The sequence below is a fragment of the Nannobrachium achirus genome, assembly GCF_963921795.1.
Source record: "Nannobrachium achirus genome assembly, chromosome: 14".
Classification (NCBI taxonomy): domain Eukaryota; kingdom Metazoa; phylum Chordata; class Actinopteri; order Myctophiformes; family Myctophidae; genus Nannobrachium; species Nannobrachium achirus.
The window spans coordinates 30,670,688-30,687,987 of NC_137821.1; the positions used below are offsets into that span (position 1 = coordinate 30,670,688).

General features: G+C 40.4%; 2 protein-coding genes across 5 annotated transcripts; both read left to right on the forward strand.

The window, feature by feature from the left end:
• The first annotated feature begins 2,361 nt into the window (after positions 1 to 2,361).
• LOC308297759 (gamma-aminobutyric acid receptor-associated protein) lies at positions 2,362 to 7,210 on the forward strand. The gene is made up of 4 exons (XM_080741323.1): positions 2,362 to 2,605; positions 5,074 to 5,152; positions 5,268 to 5,386; positions 5,508 to 7,210. The coding sequence occupies exons 1-4, from the start codon at positions 2,516 to 2,518 to the stop codon at positions 5,586 to 5,588; spliced, it is 369 nt and encodes a 122-aa protein (XP_080597449.1). The 5' UTR covers positions 2,362 to 2,515; the 3' UTR covers positions 5,589 to 7,210.
• Positions 7,211 to 7,707: 497 nt separating this feature from the next.
• gps2 (G protein pathway suppressor 2) lies at positions 7,708 to 15,370 on the forward strand. Of its 4 annotated transcripts, XM_080741902.1 has the most exons (12): positions 7,708 to 7,858; positions 7,985 to 8,053; positions 8,624 to 8,741; positions 10,874 to 10,983; positions 11,217 to 11,329; positions 11,409 to 11,515; positions 11,689 to 11,768; positions 12,239 to 12,410; positions 12,649 to 12,735; positions 12,944 to 13,020; positions 14,151 to 14,246; positions 14,635 to 15,370. In XM_080741902.1, the coding sequence occupies exons 3-12, from the start codon at positions 8,648 to 8,650 to the stop codon at positions 14,725 to 14,727; spliced, it is 1,029 nt and encodes a 342-aa protein (XP_080598028.1). In that variant the 5' UTR covers positions 7,708 to 7,858; positions 7,985 to 8,053; positions 8,624 to 8,647; the 3' UTR covers positions 14,728 to 15,370. The 4 variants fall into 4 exon arrangements, with proteins under 4 accessions (XP_080598028.1, XP_080598027.1, XP_080598029.1 ...); XM_080741901.1 differs by lacking the exon at positions 7,985 to 8,053; XM_080741903.1 differs by lacking the exon at positions 7,985 to 8,053 and having other exon boundaries at positions 11,436 to 11,515.
• Positions 15,371 to 17,300: the final 1,930 nt, after the last annotated feature.

Sequence of the window (17,300 nt, forward strand, 5' to 3'; positions counted from 1 at the left end):
TTCGCAAAAGGCCAAGGAAGAAATTACACTACAAAATGTTCAAATCAGCCTCATGCTGGCGCCATGAAAGGTCGAAGATTGGTGAAGAACACATGCCACCCTTTTTACATTTGCCTATTATAGCACCACCAGGACGCCTGGCCTGGTGGAGACCTGTGCTCGGAAGAGCACTTCTTCTAGTTTTAATTAGTTTCATGCTTCTAAAACTGAAATCGGGTTACAGTAAAAATATATAAAATATTTGGCAACTCTCCTCATCCACTGAACCTGCTCCAGTTTTGGACCATAAAATAAAAAATCAAACCCTTCTCCCCAATTAAGTTTTTATGACAATTGATTGTTCCCCAGTGTTCCTACACATTTCTGTGTTGTCACTGCTGTTGTATCCTACTGGCTCACCTGCCAGTGAGGAGCCCACACAGGGTCAAGGGAGATTGTAGAGCCTTTGCCCTACTCCCGCCCAACACTCCCCACTGACAGGTGCTGTCCCAGCCTGTAGGAGTCCAGTATGGCTTTGTTTTGCGTAGGTGAGTGTGCTGTATGCAATGAATCAATTATTGTCCGATTGATCCAGATCGAGAAAAACATTTGAGACTAATATGCAAGGTGGGCTGGCCTCGGAGACCTTGAGAGAGATGACAATATATCACCACAGGGACTTGGTTTCAATATATATCGGATATATTGAAGCTAAGTAAGAAAACCATGTCACTGTGGTCCCCTAAGCAACTGCCAAATATACCACCACCAAGCCTACCTGGCTGTCACTCACTTTTTTTCTGAAATAAGTACGGTTCTGTACTTGTGAATGTACTAATAGTCCTTTACACAACATGTGTTGGACCTAGACACTGGCAAATGTCCTATCATATTAGATGTTAGATGTTTCAAAGTAAACTAGAAAAGTGTGCTCCTCAGAGCCATGTTGCATGGAAGATCCTGAAGAAGGCACAAACTTGGCATCTTTCCATTACAGGTCACTCAAAACAAGCGCGAGTACCAACTGAAGCATATTGGGGTCCAAGGTTGAACAATCCTTACAAACCTCATTGTAAAGATGACTAATCGATGACTAAATGATACCAATTGGTTTTAGTGAAGGGGAGAAATAATCAAACTAAGTTATGTTTCCGAGCTTGTGAGAAGTGTATATACAGTGTACTGTAGGCTGTATTCATTAGGTATTATAATGACTAGAAAGGTGCAATTCTGGGAAATTGCAAGTGTTTTTGCCTATTGATAGGCTATACGTGATGTCAAATGAAGATTGACGAATCCTAAGGCTGCATCACTCCTCCATTGAACTCAATGGACTTTTGGGGTTAGGCTACTCTATAAAGTTGGGGTTTGGGGTTACTCTATAAAGTTGGGCAAGAACTAGCCTATAGTGTGTTGCCTTTGGTGTCGTCACCAAGAACGTTGCTTCCTCATTGGCTATTTATCTATATGAAGAATAAAGTAATATGTCTTCTACATTAATCTCTCTCTCACATATAAAAGTGTGTGTGTGTGTGTGTGTGTGTATATTAGGGGTGCAACATATCGAACCGAAATACCCTGTACCGAACAATACAATACCACTCCACATCCAAATTCCCCTGTAACCCCCTCGAGGACCCCTTGGGGTCCGCAGAGCCCACTTAGAGAACCACTACCCTAGAGGTTGGGTACCCTATTGTTCAAAGTTAAAACTAAAAAATACGTAGTTATAAAAATGTTCTGTTTATTTTTTGTATCGAAAAAGTATCGAACCGTGATGCTACTAGGTCAGTGGTCTAAATATAAAATGTCAAGGGTTGACACTCTTGAACCCTGTCACAGTCCTTGTCACCTTGCTGTGTCAGGGCCATAGTCATAGAAGATAGGGGATATATATTGTATAAAAACATGAGGTAGTTCCTGAAAAACCTGATGAAACTATTGTGGTGCATGACTTAACTGTACTATGGGGAATACCTCAATTATGTGAACAACACCACACACAGTTCTTACCACACACAGGCCATGCCACACCGTCACTATCCCTGCTGTCTCATGTGTACAGTAGTTTCTATCAGGCGCCTGTGTTACTGCAGGGCCTCGGTCATATGACAAGGACGCCGCTTCACAGCCCTCTCTCACTGACTCTGCGTTTCGCGCAGGGGTTGATCAAAATAAAATAGTACCAATCGAAAGTATCCCTTTAACGGCGAACGCGTCCAAACGTCACCCTAGATACGAAACGCATCTCAATTATTGAGTAAACGGCTTCTATTGATCAGCATTGCGCTTTATTCCGTACAAAACGCAGGTATTTGTCCTTCCCTACGTCATGTTGTTATTGTATCCCTCCGCCGCAGACGCACTGGGAAAACAGCTGAGCTGAAGCAGACAGTGCTAACACTTAGCAACGTTTGTTTGTGTCGTGTCTCTGCTATTATCAGACCAGAAGGCTTTCAATCGAGCGCAGTTGTTTATCTAACTCACAGGGTTCAGAGAGACCAGCTGTCTGTCTGCCATTTACCCCTCTCTAACAATGAAGTTTCAATACAAAGAGGAGCATCCCTTTGAAAAGAGACGGTCCGAGGGCGAGAAAATAAGGAAGAAGTATCCCGACAGGGTTCCAGTAAGTAGCAAACGTTAGCATACTAGCTAGCTACCACCAACTGCTCGTTCGGCTAAAGGCTAAACTTAACCAGAATATCCATTCACTCGACAAAAACCGATGCGTTTTCATCATATAAATAGGACGTCGACACTTTTCCCCTTTTGAAAATAACGCTTTTTCTGCCTTGCTGCGTTATAGTCGTTAACCATGTTGTGACCGCAGTTTAATTTGAAGTTGCGACGTTTTAAATCCACATTCGACAAAGAAATGACGAAAGAGAAACGCCCTTAGATGACCACATTAGGTACATTTTCTATGGTATTATCTGCAACACTACTGTGTCAATATTGGTTTTCTCAATCTCTGGTTGACAGTGTGTGTTGGGTTCGGGCACGTCGCGTTAAGTTTAGTCAACAACACAGACAGGGCCTGCTGCTGCTGAAACTGAAACTGAAGCTGCTGTTAGGTTAATTTACTACTAATCTGCTGGAATGGTTTTTGTTACACATTGCGCGATAAATAGATAAACAGTGGTGGGAAAGTATCAATACTGCAATGTACGAATACTCTGTTTAAAGTAAACGTCTGGTATTCTAAATTGCTTGAGTAAAACTACAAAAGTATTGGTAATTGGCATCAAAATAATATAGTAGAAAGTACTCTGTCATTATGTAGAATGTCCCATTTCACAAGTTTGCAAATGTAAAGAAAACTTGTGAAAATAAGATCTACAAGCTCACAATGCTCGAGCTTGTAGATCGGCTATTTTCATGGCCGAAATGTATATAAGTAACTAAACCTTTTCAAATAATTGTAGTGGAGTAAAAGTACAATAGGCTATTTGCCTCTGAGATGTAGTGGAGTAGAACTCAAATTACTGAAAATTGGAAATACCACATCACAAATCACAAATACCTCAAAATTATTACTAGTAGTGTCAACACGAAATGCTGATAAAGTCCAAGATGTATAGTGAGTGGGCTTACCTTACTGGGCCAAATGCCACAGCCTACATCTTGAAATCGTATCGGCAGTGGATCCTAAAATAGGTGTTGTTTACGTTGCACTAGCCTCAGGTCGTCTTTTAACCCCTTGTAGTAATTAAACCATTAGGTGTCAAGTGTCAATGTGCCCATTTTTAAACGTTTACTTTATCTGACGTCATATTTGTATTGTAACTAGCTAGTAACACTTCTAGTTAGCTAGTAATGCTTTTTCAATGTCATAAAAGATATTCTGCATTTCCCTACCGTCTAAACTAGAAAGGGGTGTTCTGCAGAGCACATAACTACCCAGGACTGTGTATGTCGTCGGTTTCAGCCACAGTATCTGTGGAAGCTGCAGGGGAGATAGCAAATCTATCACCCACCGTTCAAATTTTAACATTTTGTGGTACCCTTTATGAGTAGAAATTAAATCAAGTTTGGGGGTGCACTCAATAGAGGCCTCAGAACATGCTATTCCAATTTGGGATTGATTGGGAGTTGCACATGGCTAGGGGATAAGAAATAGGCCCCTCCACTGAAGCAAATTGCAGACAGAATGTCAAAAAGCTGTTAACGCTGGCTCATTGTCACATTACTCCTGAGATCACGTGGACCTAATTTGGCTCAATCGGTACAATAAATATTTATCATATGACTCCAGAGATAATGTGTAGCAGTTTGAGTTTGCAAAAGGTGTGGTTTGAAGAAAATCAAAAAATATATAATTTGGCAGGGCATCGCCTATGGGGAGATATCCATAAAAATGAAATTTTATTAGACTTATGGTTCAAGAGTGGCCAAAACATGGTAGACTACTGGTAGTATGCACACATTTCATTCAACGCTGATAGATCCACTGGTTTGGTTTGTGAGATTCCCTCCAGATTCTCACATACTGGCACAAAGAGGAAAGATATAATCTCTGTCCCTGGACTAGGCCTGGCAGAGATAATTGCATATTCAGAGTAAGGCCTTGGTTGAACTAGAGACAGAACAGAACCATATTGTTTCTTTATCTTTGGTCTTTGTAGATTTTGTTTCACTTGGGCCCTTCCCCCACCTACCAATTACACTTCCCTACTGGGCAGTAGAGTCAACCAGTCTGTTTTCAAGTTGCCTAGCCTATTTGTGATCGTATTGGAATTTGTACCTGGTTGGTTATTTGAATAAAGCAGAATATATAGGCTTGGCTCATGTTTTTTATAATGCTGTACCAATCATAGAAATTAATCAATTGGCTTGAGTTTTAAGAGTATATGTGCTTGGCTCATGTTTTTATAATGCTGTACTAATCATAGAAATTAATCAATTGGCTTGAGTTTTAAGTTGAGAGAGAGATTTTTTATTATCAAGCATTACCCCTTTCTGGGGAGTTGGGAAACAAACAACCTTGTATCATAATATGTGTCTTTTTCTGAAAGGAAACTACATTCATCAATAATAGTATATAAAAGTATATATATTATTTTTCTAACTAATTGTTATTTTCTTCCTTATTAGGTAATTGTGGAGAAGGCCCCCAAAGCAAGAATAGGAGATCTGGACAAGAAGAAATACCTTGTGCCCTCTGACCTTACAGGTATAGCAGGGAACCACCCAGTTTCATTATTAGATGTCACATACCTGGCAAATGTGTCAACACTCTGATATTGTCATAACTTTGGTTAAAATGTTCCCCTCATTCTCTTTGATAGTGGGACAGTTTTACTTCCTCATCCGGAAAAGAATTCACTTGCGAGCTGAGGATGCTCTGTTCTTCTTTGTAAACAACGTCATTCCACCCACCTCCGCTACCATGGGACTGTTGTACCAGGTAGGAATTATTTGTAACTATTTCCATGATAAATGTTAAAGCACATCTATGCTAAACCAAAAGCTTTACTGTTTTTTTGTTGTTTTTTGTTTTTTACTATGCATGTCTTTCTGGGTTTCAGGAACACCATGAAGAGGACTTTTTCCTCTACATTGCCTACAGTGATGAGAGCGTGTATGGGGACAGCCAAAGGGAAATCTGATCTTGTCCTCACCCATTCACCCCCACAACCTCTACCATTAATTGAAATATTAAAATCCAGCTCAGCAGCCTAGAATTCCCAGAGTAAATGTCAAATGCACTTTCACCAACAGCCCCCCCCCCCCCCCCTTGTTTATTTGCGTTATTCTTATGTCTGAATTGTATTTTCCTCCAGTTATGTTTTCACTAAGGTCTTTGGTTGAGGGTTAAGTGGCCAGTTTTTGTTTTGTATATGTGTAGTGTATTGATCTCACTTAAAAGGAAAGGAAAAAAACACTTTGAAATCTGTGTTAGAATTAGACCATTGTACTTATCTTAAAGGTAAGAGGTGAAAGATTTAGTATGTGAATGTAATTTGGGGTTTTTATTCTTTTTATTATAATTTTTGGCTTGGAAGTTTGGTGTTTATTTTTTTAATACCTAGTTTGGTTCAGCCATGGCAGGTTTGAGGTTGGACTGCATCTGATCAGAGTGGGAAATTAACAGTAGCCACCAGCCAAAGGCAGGTAAATTTTGTCTGTGGCTGCTAAATTTGTCTATCAGCAACTTTGGCAGGTAACCAACTGCAATACAGGAGTCTTATCTTAACGTTAAGTTTGTTCACTTTAACTTGTGAACGTTAGTTTCCTGCCTTGCTGCTGACCTTTTGAGTGGAGTAATATAATTCAGACTAAACAATCACCCTTCCCTCTGTTTCTGCTTTCAGTGGTTCAAGAAGATTACTTTGAATGCTATTATGATTATCGTTGTTAATTATTAATTTTAGATGGCTTAATTTCTAAAGGTGTTGTAAAGCTGAGTGCAATTTTCTCTTATGTTTTTTTTTCTTTTCTCTTTTTTAAGAAGATATGAACCCGGTATTAAGCTGTATTACTGGCTCTTTCTCTCCACTCATGACCATACATGATAAAATGTGATAAAAGCCAAATATTGTTCCTGTCTTTTTTTTAACCCCATGGCATCATAGTGGGGAGTCTGGGAACACACCTAAAGCCTAGTTCAGACCAACAATTTGTGATGAGGTGAAACTGTTTTAAGCTTATATTTTGTGCCATAAATAGCAGATGCAACATGTGAACTTGACTTGTAGATCTGCCATTTTCAGCAGGCAATACCGTTGTATGATGGATGGAGAATAATTCAATCATTAATGAACACAATCAGTGGTCTGGAATTGAAATGCTCTGAAAAATGTGGGTTATAAATTAATGCTTTAATTATTTATAGTAATTTTACCACATTCAGAAATGTGTGCCTTTCTGTATTCTACATTGAAATATTAATTCTGAAGTTGTTGACTATGGGTTGAAAAATAATTCATTTAGACATGATCAAGCTTTTTCAGGCAAAATGCAAGTGCACTCATGAAATGTACTAATTTAACATGCAGATCCTGATTGCATGAAACTCAAGTCTAGCATCTTAAGCATTTTTCATAGCTGCTCTGAAAGGAGTGAGGATGGTAAAAACCAGGCATACAACAAACTCAGGAATATTTTTATTTAGTCCGAGCTGTGAAAAGTAACTACTGGTTTAAGTGATGCTTTCTGAATGGATTGTAATCTGACCAGTTTAGGTAGGTCTTCTGGTTTCAAATAAAGCCAAAGTGATGTTGAGGACCAATACCTCTCAAAGTTGTTATTTGTGACACCCTGTGAATGACTCAGCTGTTCATCTATAGCTGTTTTACCTACACAGAATCAACTTGATTCAGCCCTCGTCTTGATGACAACGCACATACACTCACTCATACAGCCTAACTACGTTGTAATACATTAATCGCTCAATAATAATTTATTTAAGACCCATTAAATTACGATTTCACAAATCATTTAGTAAAATGGTACATTGTGTGATGCTAGCCTTGGATGAAGACTATAATAGGTGTATTTTTTATCGAGTCTGACTTTTACTTTTACTCGTATCTGCAAATGTAAAAATCGATAAAATACATCTATGATTGATGATATAGTCTTGCCTTCTTGATCCAGTGCTAGTGTGATAGTAGATGGAAACCACAAGTTCCAGAATTCCATTCGAAGGAAACCAAGGAATAAGGAAACCCGGAAATCATCTTTTAACACCGGAAGTGTAGTCATTTCACTCAGAGCTGTGTTTACACAGCGGCTCTGCTATGTTTACTACGCATTTCTGGGACGTTGTTGTGATTTTATTTGGTTGAATTCCCATACAAACACAGATAAAAACAAAGTCAAGACAGAGGGTGGATGATAGCTTCTTATCATACAACTCACACTTAAAGAAACGAAAGTAAGATATCCGTTGTTATTTTATTTGACACCACCATAGCGTTAGCGTTAGCTGGTTAGCTAGCTTATCATTTTATTTGTTGAAATATCAATATGATGGTTAACCAGAACAACCTTCTTCCAACAGAACGTGGTATCATTTACACAATCAAACTCTACATGTGAACGTTAGGAAGACCATAAAGGTTCACGTTAGGTTAGTACGTTACTAGCCTTCCTGACCTGCAGCCAATTAGGCCATTGAGATCTGCGTTGTTAGTAGTGGTGGAAAAAGTACTTACATGTTTTACTGCTATGTAAAAATACTCTGTTACAAGTAAAAGTCCGGAATTTACTTGAGTAAAAGCACAAAAGTATTGGCATCAAAATGCACTTAATGTACCAAAAGTAAAGGTACTCATTATGAAGAATGTTTTTTATCTAATGTATTAAAACCGTTTGAAAATAGCAGATCTACAAGCTCACAATGTTGCACGTCGGCTATTTTCAAATGGTTAAAATGTATATAGGGTTGAAGTGGTTTATGTATGTCTTAAATCTACAAAGTAACTAGTAAAGTTTTCAAATAAATGTAGTGGAGTAAAAGTACAATATTTGGATCCGAGATCATGTAGTGGAGTAGACCTAAAGTATTCGAAAAAGTATTGGAAATACTCAAGTAAGCTACAAATACCTAAAAAAGTGTACTTACTTATAGTTACTTTACATCACCACCTATCTGCCTCGTTTATCACCCACACGTATTTTTTTCCTTGTGCCATATAAGCTGGCACCGCCACTGCCTGTCACCATGCCCGCCCTTCTGGAGAGACCCAAGCTGTCCAATGCGATGGCACGAGCCCTCCACAAGCACATCATGAGGGAGAGGGAGCGCAAGAGACAAGGTGGGTTCACCGGCACCCCAGGGTTTGCCAAGTTAACCGTCCCGTGCAGGGGTCATCAATATGTCCCTACACGGACAGATGTGTCTGTGGCAAAAACTTGGTCTTGTCCGTGGGAAATTTTAGATTTACACTCCATTATAATGTTCTCATTTTGATCATAAGACCCAATTAAAGAAATGCCTAGTCTCCAGGTTTTCTTCAGAATATGTACAGTATGAAACTTATTTACAATGACACCATGGCATATTTATTACGAGTCCACTCTTATAAAGAGCCTAACTTATTTCGGTTCGGCACTAGGCGAACCCAAATATGGTTCGCCTCCCCCGGTTCGAGGGGCGTCAACCGACTAAACTCGGTTCCTCGGTGCTGCCGAAATGTTGTGACCTCCCGACTTAATTTCGGTACTCAGCGGTGTCTTCTCATTAATTCAGCCCGGCTCCAATTTAATATTTTCGGCTGTGAAGCCAAGGAAACAGCGGTCGTTTGGGAGGGAGACACGCCGACTTCCAAATGCTTGTGTGGCCGTGTATTGACTATTGAGTGTCGCAGAGCGGAAACACTGTCAGCTGGTTCTCGCTCTGGCTGGAGACGAGAGTGATGGACTGGGAGGCACGCACGCAACACACACACACACACACACTCACACACACACACACACACACAGTCACACACACAGCTTTGCTGCATGTCTCGCTAGTCGGCGACCGTTTTAAAGAGAAAAGAAAAGCTTAAACACAACTTAGCTAGTGTTGACCTCCAGTCATTCAGCGTGCAGCGCAAGGGCCAGTCAGATATGTATCTGCCCTGCAATGCTCATGTATCGGCCACAAACGTTGTCATGCCATGGACCTCCAATATTTACAAGCGACTTCGGCACTAGCCGTTAAGAAAGTATGAATGGACTCCCCCCGAACTTAAATAATTTCGGGTCGGGGAGCCCTCCCGAACCGAAATTAGTTAGGCTCCTTATAAGAGTAAGAAACGACCCTAACTCTGGGTCCATTTGGTTCCTTTTGAACACTCAGTTCTAGACCTGTTATGGTCATTCAGGGCTAGCTCAAGTGAAACCCTAAACCCCTAAACGTCTTTGCCTTTTTTTTTGTTTTTCACTATTTTGAAAAACGTTTTTAAATAATTCAAATAGCTGATCGACAAGCTCACAATGTGTCGATGTAGATTGGCTATTTGAAGTATTTTAAAATGTTTTTCAAAACAGTAAAAAAAAAGGTAGAGGTTCAGTTGTTTAGGGTTTAGCATGGACGAAAATAGGACCCTTGGTCCCTTGAAATGGGAATCTGATAATGCACACTTTGTTTGTTCCTTCTTTTTGGGAATAAAACAATGAACAAGTGAAAACAGCCCATATGCATTAACATTTGCTATAATACAGGTTGTTGTGACTTGTGACCACTGTCTTAAACCCTCTAGACTTAAACTGGACCCGCGTTGTCTCTGTACTTGGACTTCTATTTTCTTTCTACACCAAATCTTTTTGCCAAAATAGACGATCTACAAGCTCACAACGCATAGCTTTCAATTTATTGTGGCTAATGGTATGTTCCTCCCAGGCCTGAATATGATTGCTGGGGTTCAAGTGGTTAATATAATAGACAAAAACTGTGTATACTTGTACACAGTGAGATTTTATCTTTTTCTGGGCGTCCCTGATATTTGTTAGAAATAGGGGAAGTCCCGCCAGGGGTGACCTTATTTCAACCCTAGTTCACCATCCAGCTGTTTGTATTTCATGCAATTTACTGAATATAGCAATGTACAGAATCAAAATGTATTGATACTCCTGGTCAAATATCACTCAACTGGAGTACTTGCTTAAAAATATATATTCTTTCGTATTCAAAAGTACACATTTCAAATCATTTTGTTGTTTGCGCTTGTAGATTTGTTATTTTCACTATTTTTGAAATAGGGCTGGTTAATTAATAACTTTTTACTTTTATCCAAAAATACAAATACTCATGTAAAGTACAGATATTTCAAACAAGTTACTCAAGTACATTATGCAAATAAAACATACTTTGTTACTGACAACCACTGATGAAATATAAGACAGGACTGGTGGTTGACAGTTCTACGGACCGTATAATGTCACTATGATTCTCCATTCTCAGAGGAGGAAGAGGTGGACAAAATGATGGAGCAGAAAATGAAGGAGGAAGAAGAAAGGAAGAGGACAAAAGAAATAGAGGAGAGGATGTCTTTGGATGAAACTAAAGAACAGGTTGGGGAGATGTACACCAGGATTATTGTTTTTTCACACCAGGCAACATAATACTTGTCATGCTAAATACCACATTGCTGCCGTGCAATGGCAGAATGAGTTGCAGTTTCACCTGTCCTTGGTCACTGATTAACATAACTCACTACAGCTTGCACTACAACTTTAGCCTTGTGTTCCTCTAGCATGAATAACACTGTCTCGCTCGCTGTGGTGGTCCGTCACCTCTCCCTCAGGTGATGAAAATGGGGGAGAAGCTGCAGGGACTCCAAGAGGAGAAACATCAGCTCTTCCTACAGCTAAAGAAAGTCCTCCACGAGGAGGAGAAGAGACGAAGAAAGGAGCAGAGGTACTGAATTCATCCATTACATCAGTGCAATGACAATGCTGTGGTTTTAAAACGATACCAGGTTGTAACTGACTGAAAGGTTCTATCCGTTAACATCCTTATCCAGCGATATCACAACATTGACGTCCTCCAGCTACCAACCCAGTCTACCTATGCACCCAGGACAGCACCTCATCACCATGCAAGGTAAGGGGTTATTAGTTTGTATGCATCACAGATCAGTCGCCTACATTGTTTTTGTTTTTATGTACCTAACCTAATATTCCTATTGCTCCTTTCCCCTCAAATATATTTAATCATCTCAGCTGTGTGATTTCTGTTAGGCTACTTATTTTCTCTCGATGTTTCTCTTTCCTTAGGCAGTCCAGTCAACCACAACAGACCTGGTCAACTGATGGGAGAGCGCAGTAAACAGCTGTTCCAAACCCCTGTCCTCCCGGTGAGTGCCACACATGCGACAGTGGAGATTCCTAAAAACATTTTCTTCTGAATCCCACAGAGAAGTTTGCATATCCTTAATCTTCCCCTCTTCTCAATTAAGAAATCGCACCAGTGCAAAGTGAGCGGTGAAAACACAACACACTTGCACATCTCCTTGTATGTCCGTGACGTCAGTTACTTTATGTGTACGAGCACAGATCTCCATACATGGACCACTTCAAAAAGAATGGCGACACCTACGTATAGGCTGGGTGTCTGATACAATCATTCTTGCAGCTGCTATGGGTCCTCGCCAGCCCGAACACCCTGACTGACAAAACAGCTGGCTCCAGCCAAAAGGCCAAGAATGTTGATACCATTATGCAAAATACAAATTAAAGGATCAGCTGGCTTGTGACGTCAGCATGTGTCTAAAACCTATACTGTTGGAGCAGTGTGTATCCAACCGTTTCCACTTATTTTCTCCAGGGGCGTCATTACCAGACACAGGGGTTCAGCACAAGTTCGGCAGAACACGGGCAGTTCAGCGGAAGTCAGGGGGTTCATGAGCCCTATGGTGTATCCCAGAGCCAGCATCCCTCCACGTATGCTGCCGGACCCTCTGTGCCCGTCAGCTTCGCCAGCAGCTCTCAGATCAGAGGTATGGCTCACATGCATCGTGTGTTTAACGTCTGTGATCGACGGCAGGAAACCAGTAGCGGAACTACCAGGACGTGTAATGTGTATTTCAATAGATCAACATCCTTTCATTTAGTTTGTTAGTATTTGTACCCGAGGTGGCCCCCATGCACAGATCCAGAGCTCAGTCATTAGATTAGTCACATTGCAGCATGATTCGTTCAGTGAAATTTGACTGTTGTAATCTCTTCCTCCCACAGGTGGTGCATCTGCATTTCAGGCCATGCAGTACCTTCCCCACCAGCAGGCTGGCTACCCTGTCCACGGCCACTTCACCTCCCAGCCAGGTCCGTTCAGCTATCAGCCTAGTAGTAACCCCCCCACTACCCTCGGCATATTCAGTTCTCTTGAGAATTTATTTATGACAATTTAATAATTTTATCCAATGCTAGGATATCTACCAGATTAACACTGTCATAAAACTTTGGAGTTATTATATTAAAGAAGTTGTTTTATTAGTTGTTATCCATTTCCTTTGTTCCATTTCTCCTATAGGATTCATCACAGGAGCGGGAATACCACTCCAGAAGCAGTTAGAGCATGCCAACCAACAGTCAGGCTTCACTGATGCCGTAAGTCCCCGAACTCTGTTGAAATTGAGAGTAGTCCCACTTAATCCTCCTAGACATGCAGTGGAAAGTCTGGGGGGATATGTTATCAGTTTCAGGCTTCTGTAATAAGTCAAACATGAATGTATATATTTTTTTATTATATACAAAAAAAACAATCAACTTTCAGATTCATGTTTCATCTTAATAGTTGGTGTCTGGAGGAGGTTAGTCAATGCATTGCATATAGCCCAACTTTGGACCATGAACAAGTGCTCTCCAGTCTTCACGGTCCTGATGTGTGGCCAGATCTCTTCACATCTCCATCCAGGTTAAGCCACCAGGTGTTTCTTGTCTGCCATTTTCCTTCTCCCTATCGGGTTCCAGAACAGGGCGTATCTTGTGATATTAGATGCCGGCTTGCGAAGAGTGTGGCTATAAATCCATCGCCAGTGTGTCTTTGGAGGATTTTTTTCTATTCACTGCCACGGTTCCAGGTTACTGATTGTGTTAGGCCAGTGGATTCAGAGGATTCTTCTAAAGCAGGTGTTGGATTTTCTTTATGGTGTTAACAGTTGTTCTCACAGTTTCTGCTCCATACTTCACTATGGAATTAAAGATCCTGATCTTGGTGTTTATGGGCAGATCTGAGGATCCCAAGACATTCTTCAGCTGATGGAAAGCTGCTCTTGCCTTGCCAATCCGAAATTTCACGTCTGCGTCGGTCCTGCCCAGTTTATCGACAATACGGCCCAGATAGGTTAAGCTCCACCTAGTGCTTTACCTTCGTGTGTGATGGGATAACGCTGTCAGTGTTCATTTTGAGGACCTCTTTCCTCTGACTGGAGAGGCCAAGGCGTGTTGAGATGGCTAAGACTACGTTTGTCTTCTCCTGCATTTGATGTTGGGTGTGGGAAAGAAGGGCCAGGTCATCAGCGAAGTCAAGGTCATCTTACTGTCCAAGGTGTCCACAGGATGACATTTCTTTTCTGTGCTGTAGTTGTAACATACCCATACGTAGAGTGATAACAAGCTATTTAGACAAGAGCTCCAATATTTCATTTGAGCTAATAGCAGCTTGGAGTTGGCATCGTCATCGTTCCCTCCCAGTCTTATAATAAAGCCCTATTCATGAATTCACGATGTTCTTTCAGGGTGCGTTGAGACCCATGCATCCTCAAGCCCTACATGCCTCTGCTGCTGGCCTGCTCCCCACACCCTCAATGGCAGTCCAGATCCCTACAGCCAAGGTAAACCCTTGAGAAATACACAAGCCTCTGTCACAATCGATTGCCTTTAGCGTACGACTTTAAGAGCAAAACGGCAGCCCTGTGAATATGGACGGTTGTAAATAATACGCTGAAATGGTGGAAAACAATGGGCACTTGCTGCATGCTGGTTTGACACTGGTTGTGGTTACACAACACTTCTCTCTCCTGGCCCCGCCGCCTTCTTCCCTTTCTTTTTTTAATGGAATTAACAAAACGATGGAGTTTTCACAAAATAATTTCACCCACTGTTTTACACCTGTAAACCTGTGATGTGACAAAGTTGATTCTGAACAACACTTTCATGTCTTTAGTTCTATTTTGACTCCTGTAACATTGTGGTAACATTTTTCCATAACTGTGTTTCCAGGCCCAGTTCCAGAGCTCTCCTCAACCAGCACCCCGCCATGCCTTTCTGCCCCATGCCCAGAGTGGACAGAGATTCTATCACCATGGCAAGTGAGGGTTGCACCCCACCCAGTAAGCTAACATCACCAATGGTGATCACTGAGATTTCATTGGCTCCCTAAAATACCCGCGGAATCACTTGGATTAATAACAGAAACAACTTCTTCAAAGTTCAGGTGTTTGAAAAGAATAGCCCCAAATTACTGGGTGTTAAGCGTTGTCTCTTGTAAAGTAGTATTGTATGTTCTTTTTGGGCTTTGTTTTTTCACTTCGTAGTTTGTGTATCAGTGGTCAGCAATCCCCTGGCTTCATCTATATCTTTCACATCTGTGCTTAAGTCAACATCCAGCTTCAGTTTATATAAATTAAAAAGGATATGCTATGTGTTTGTTTTGAAAATGTTTTATCTTTTAAACATGGCTCATTGTACAATGAAATGCATTAATTTGAATCTAAGAAAATATTAATTTCCAATCTATTGTGAATTTTATTTTAGCAGTAAAATCCTTGATCAGTGTGACATAGTAAAAAGTGGCCTTAGCCCTCACAAAGCTGGATGTTATAAAAAGGCAATTTATCCTGTTAAGTACAGCTATTTTTTTTTGTTTGTTATTACATCTTTTTCCCCCTTCTGTTATTTGTATCTATGCCATTTTAAAAGATTTTATGTTCTTTAAGTAAACAAACAACAAATCACACGCCATTTCTAACAATTTGTGTCATCTTTAATTCCGGTTCTTGAAACGATCTGTAGTTTGGACTTGATGTACATAAAAAGGTTAAAGACATCACAATGCCATGACCTTTCCGATCCTACTGGTACTGGATTCCCAATACAAAGTTAGAGATGATGTCGGATTATCCAGTCATATCTTCAAACTGCTCTGTAGGGCCGCAGAACAGAAATGTGAGAAAGGAGAAGAGGGTCTTTAGATGATGTAATGCGTAAATGCAGAGAAACCTTTGTGTTCTACGCAATGTGGTTCAGATATCCAACACAAGCACAACACATTTGAGTTTCTTTAACCCTACTTGAGGAAGAATAGGGGAAAACCTGGATCTGGATAAACTATCCTTATAACCGTTGCTTAACATAGCTTTCCGGTGATAACGGTGCGCAACAATATTAAACTAGGGCCAGTGTGCCACATAGAGCACACTCATCAAACCTTGGTATGTGATGGGTCAAAACCGAATATATACAATGCAATTCTAGTGTTGAAGCCCTTGATAAATCAGGGGGAAAAGAAAACCTTTCCTTTGAACCTTATCTTTCTACCCTCTATCTCCCCCTGTGCTTCTTGCCTTAAATGTGGTACGTACATGTGAGTATAATCATAGACAATACGTTATAGCATTTTTCGTTTTCACCATTTTCTCAATTATTTAATAAACTACTTACGGTCAGAAAGTACAGTGCAAGAGAGGACTTGGGAGGGATAGAAAATATGAATAAATACGAAATGAAGGAAAAGCGGGAGTCGCATTGATGTGGCAATCCCCTTCCCCCTGTCCAGTGCGTCTTGTTTGCCCCTGAAACTGGGATTGAAAGAAAATGCGGAGCGAGAGGTAGACCTACTGCAGCTTAAAGAGCGAGAGAAGGAAAAGGGGGTGAGAGGACTTAAAGGAGTAGTTCACCCCCAAAATGACTTTTTCTATTGATTACTCATGCCATGGAGAGTAGAGTTCAATAATATATTTTGGTTTTTGTCACATTCCTAAGACAAAAATTTGATTCGAGTAAATTTACCCCCATTGATTCCGGATGGGGACCCGTTTCGAAACGGGTCCCCACCCGGAACGAATGGGGGTAAATTTATTGTTATCACATTTTTGTCTTAGGAATGCGACAAAAAACTAAAACTATTATTGAACTCTACTCTCCATGGCATGAGTAATCAATAGAAAAAAAGTCATTTTGGGGTGAACTACTCCTTTAACAAGAATAAAAGTTACACTACAGAAAACTTGTACAGAATAGAACTTTATTCTACAGCCCACATGTAAGAAAGTGCATGGAGATGATAATGGATGGCTTTTCTAAGCAAGTTGTGAACTTAAAGCGCTTTATTATGGTCCATTCATTCACACATTGGGAAGCTTTGACCCAAAGCTGTAATGACAGTAATAATGCTGCTGCTGTATTGCTTTTAGAGGACCAGGTATGAGATACACTACTGTGTTAAAAATATTCAGTACACACTCAGTGATGCAGAATTGATCAGGCTGTAAAATAAAGTTTGACCCACTTGTTATTTGACAGAATTCTTAAATAAAAATACAATCCGTCAAAAAAAAGAAAGAAAAAAAAAACGGGACAAAAACGAAACTACCATGAGTATTGAAATATATATGACTTAAAGCAGTGGTTTTCAACAGATTTTGACCCAGGTACCACCATCCTGACTACGTGCAAACTGGGGACCCACCTGACAATAGTGTCAGTTTTCAAAGCATTTCATTACCAGTAAAGTGCATGGATCTCGTTTTTATCCAACATTTTTTGTTGGATACAGACACATTTGAATGCATTGGCAGAAAATGTAATTTACAAAAGTATTTTTTATTTTTTTTACCTGGAACAAACAGGACAAGCCAAGTCCTCTGTCAAAATATTATTCACAAGCA

Excerpts from the sequence above, each read along its gene's own strand:
- LOC308297759 (XM_080741323.1), top strand. The coding sequence starts at position 2,516 with ATGAAGTTTCAATACAAAGAGGAGCATCCCTTTGAAAAGAGACGGTCC. Across the intron at positions 2,606-5,073 it reads AGTATCCCGACAGGGTTCCA|GTAATTGTGGAGAAGGCCCC; the intron begins GTAAGTAGCAAA and ends CTTCCTTATTAG. Across the intron at positions 5,387-5,507 it reads CCATGGGACTGTTGTACCAG|GAACACCATGAAGAGGACTT; the intron begins GTAGGAATTATT and ends TCTGGGTTTCAG.
- gps2 (XM_080741902.1), top strand. The coding sequence starts at position 8,648 with ATGCCCGCCCTTCTGGAGAGACCCAAGCTGTCCAATGCGATGGCACGA. Across the intron at positions 11,769-12,238 it reads TCCAAACCCCTGTCCTCCCG|GGGCGTCATTACCAGACACA; the intron begins GTGAGTGCCACA and ends TATTTTCTCCAG. Across the intron at positions 12,736-12,943 it reads CCACTTCACCTCCCAGCCAG|GATTCATCACAGGAGCGGGA; the intron begins GTCCGTTCAGCT and ends TTTCTCCTATAG.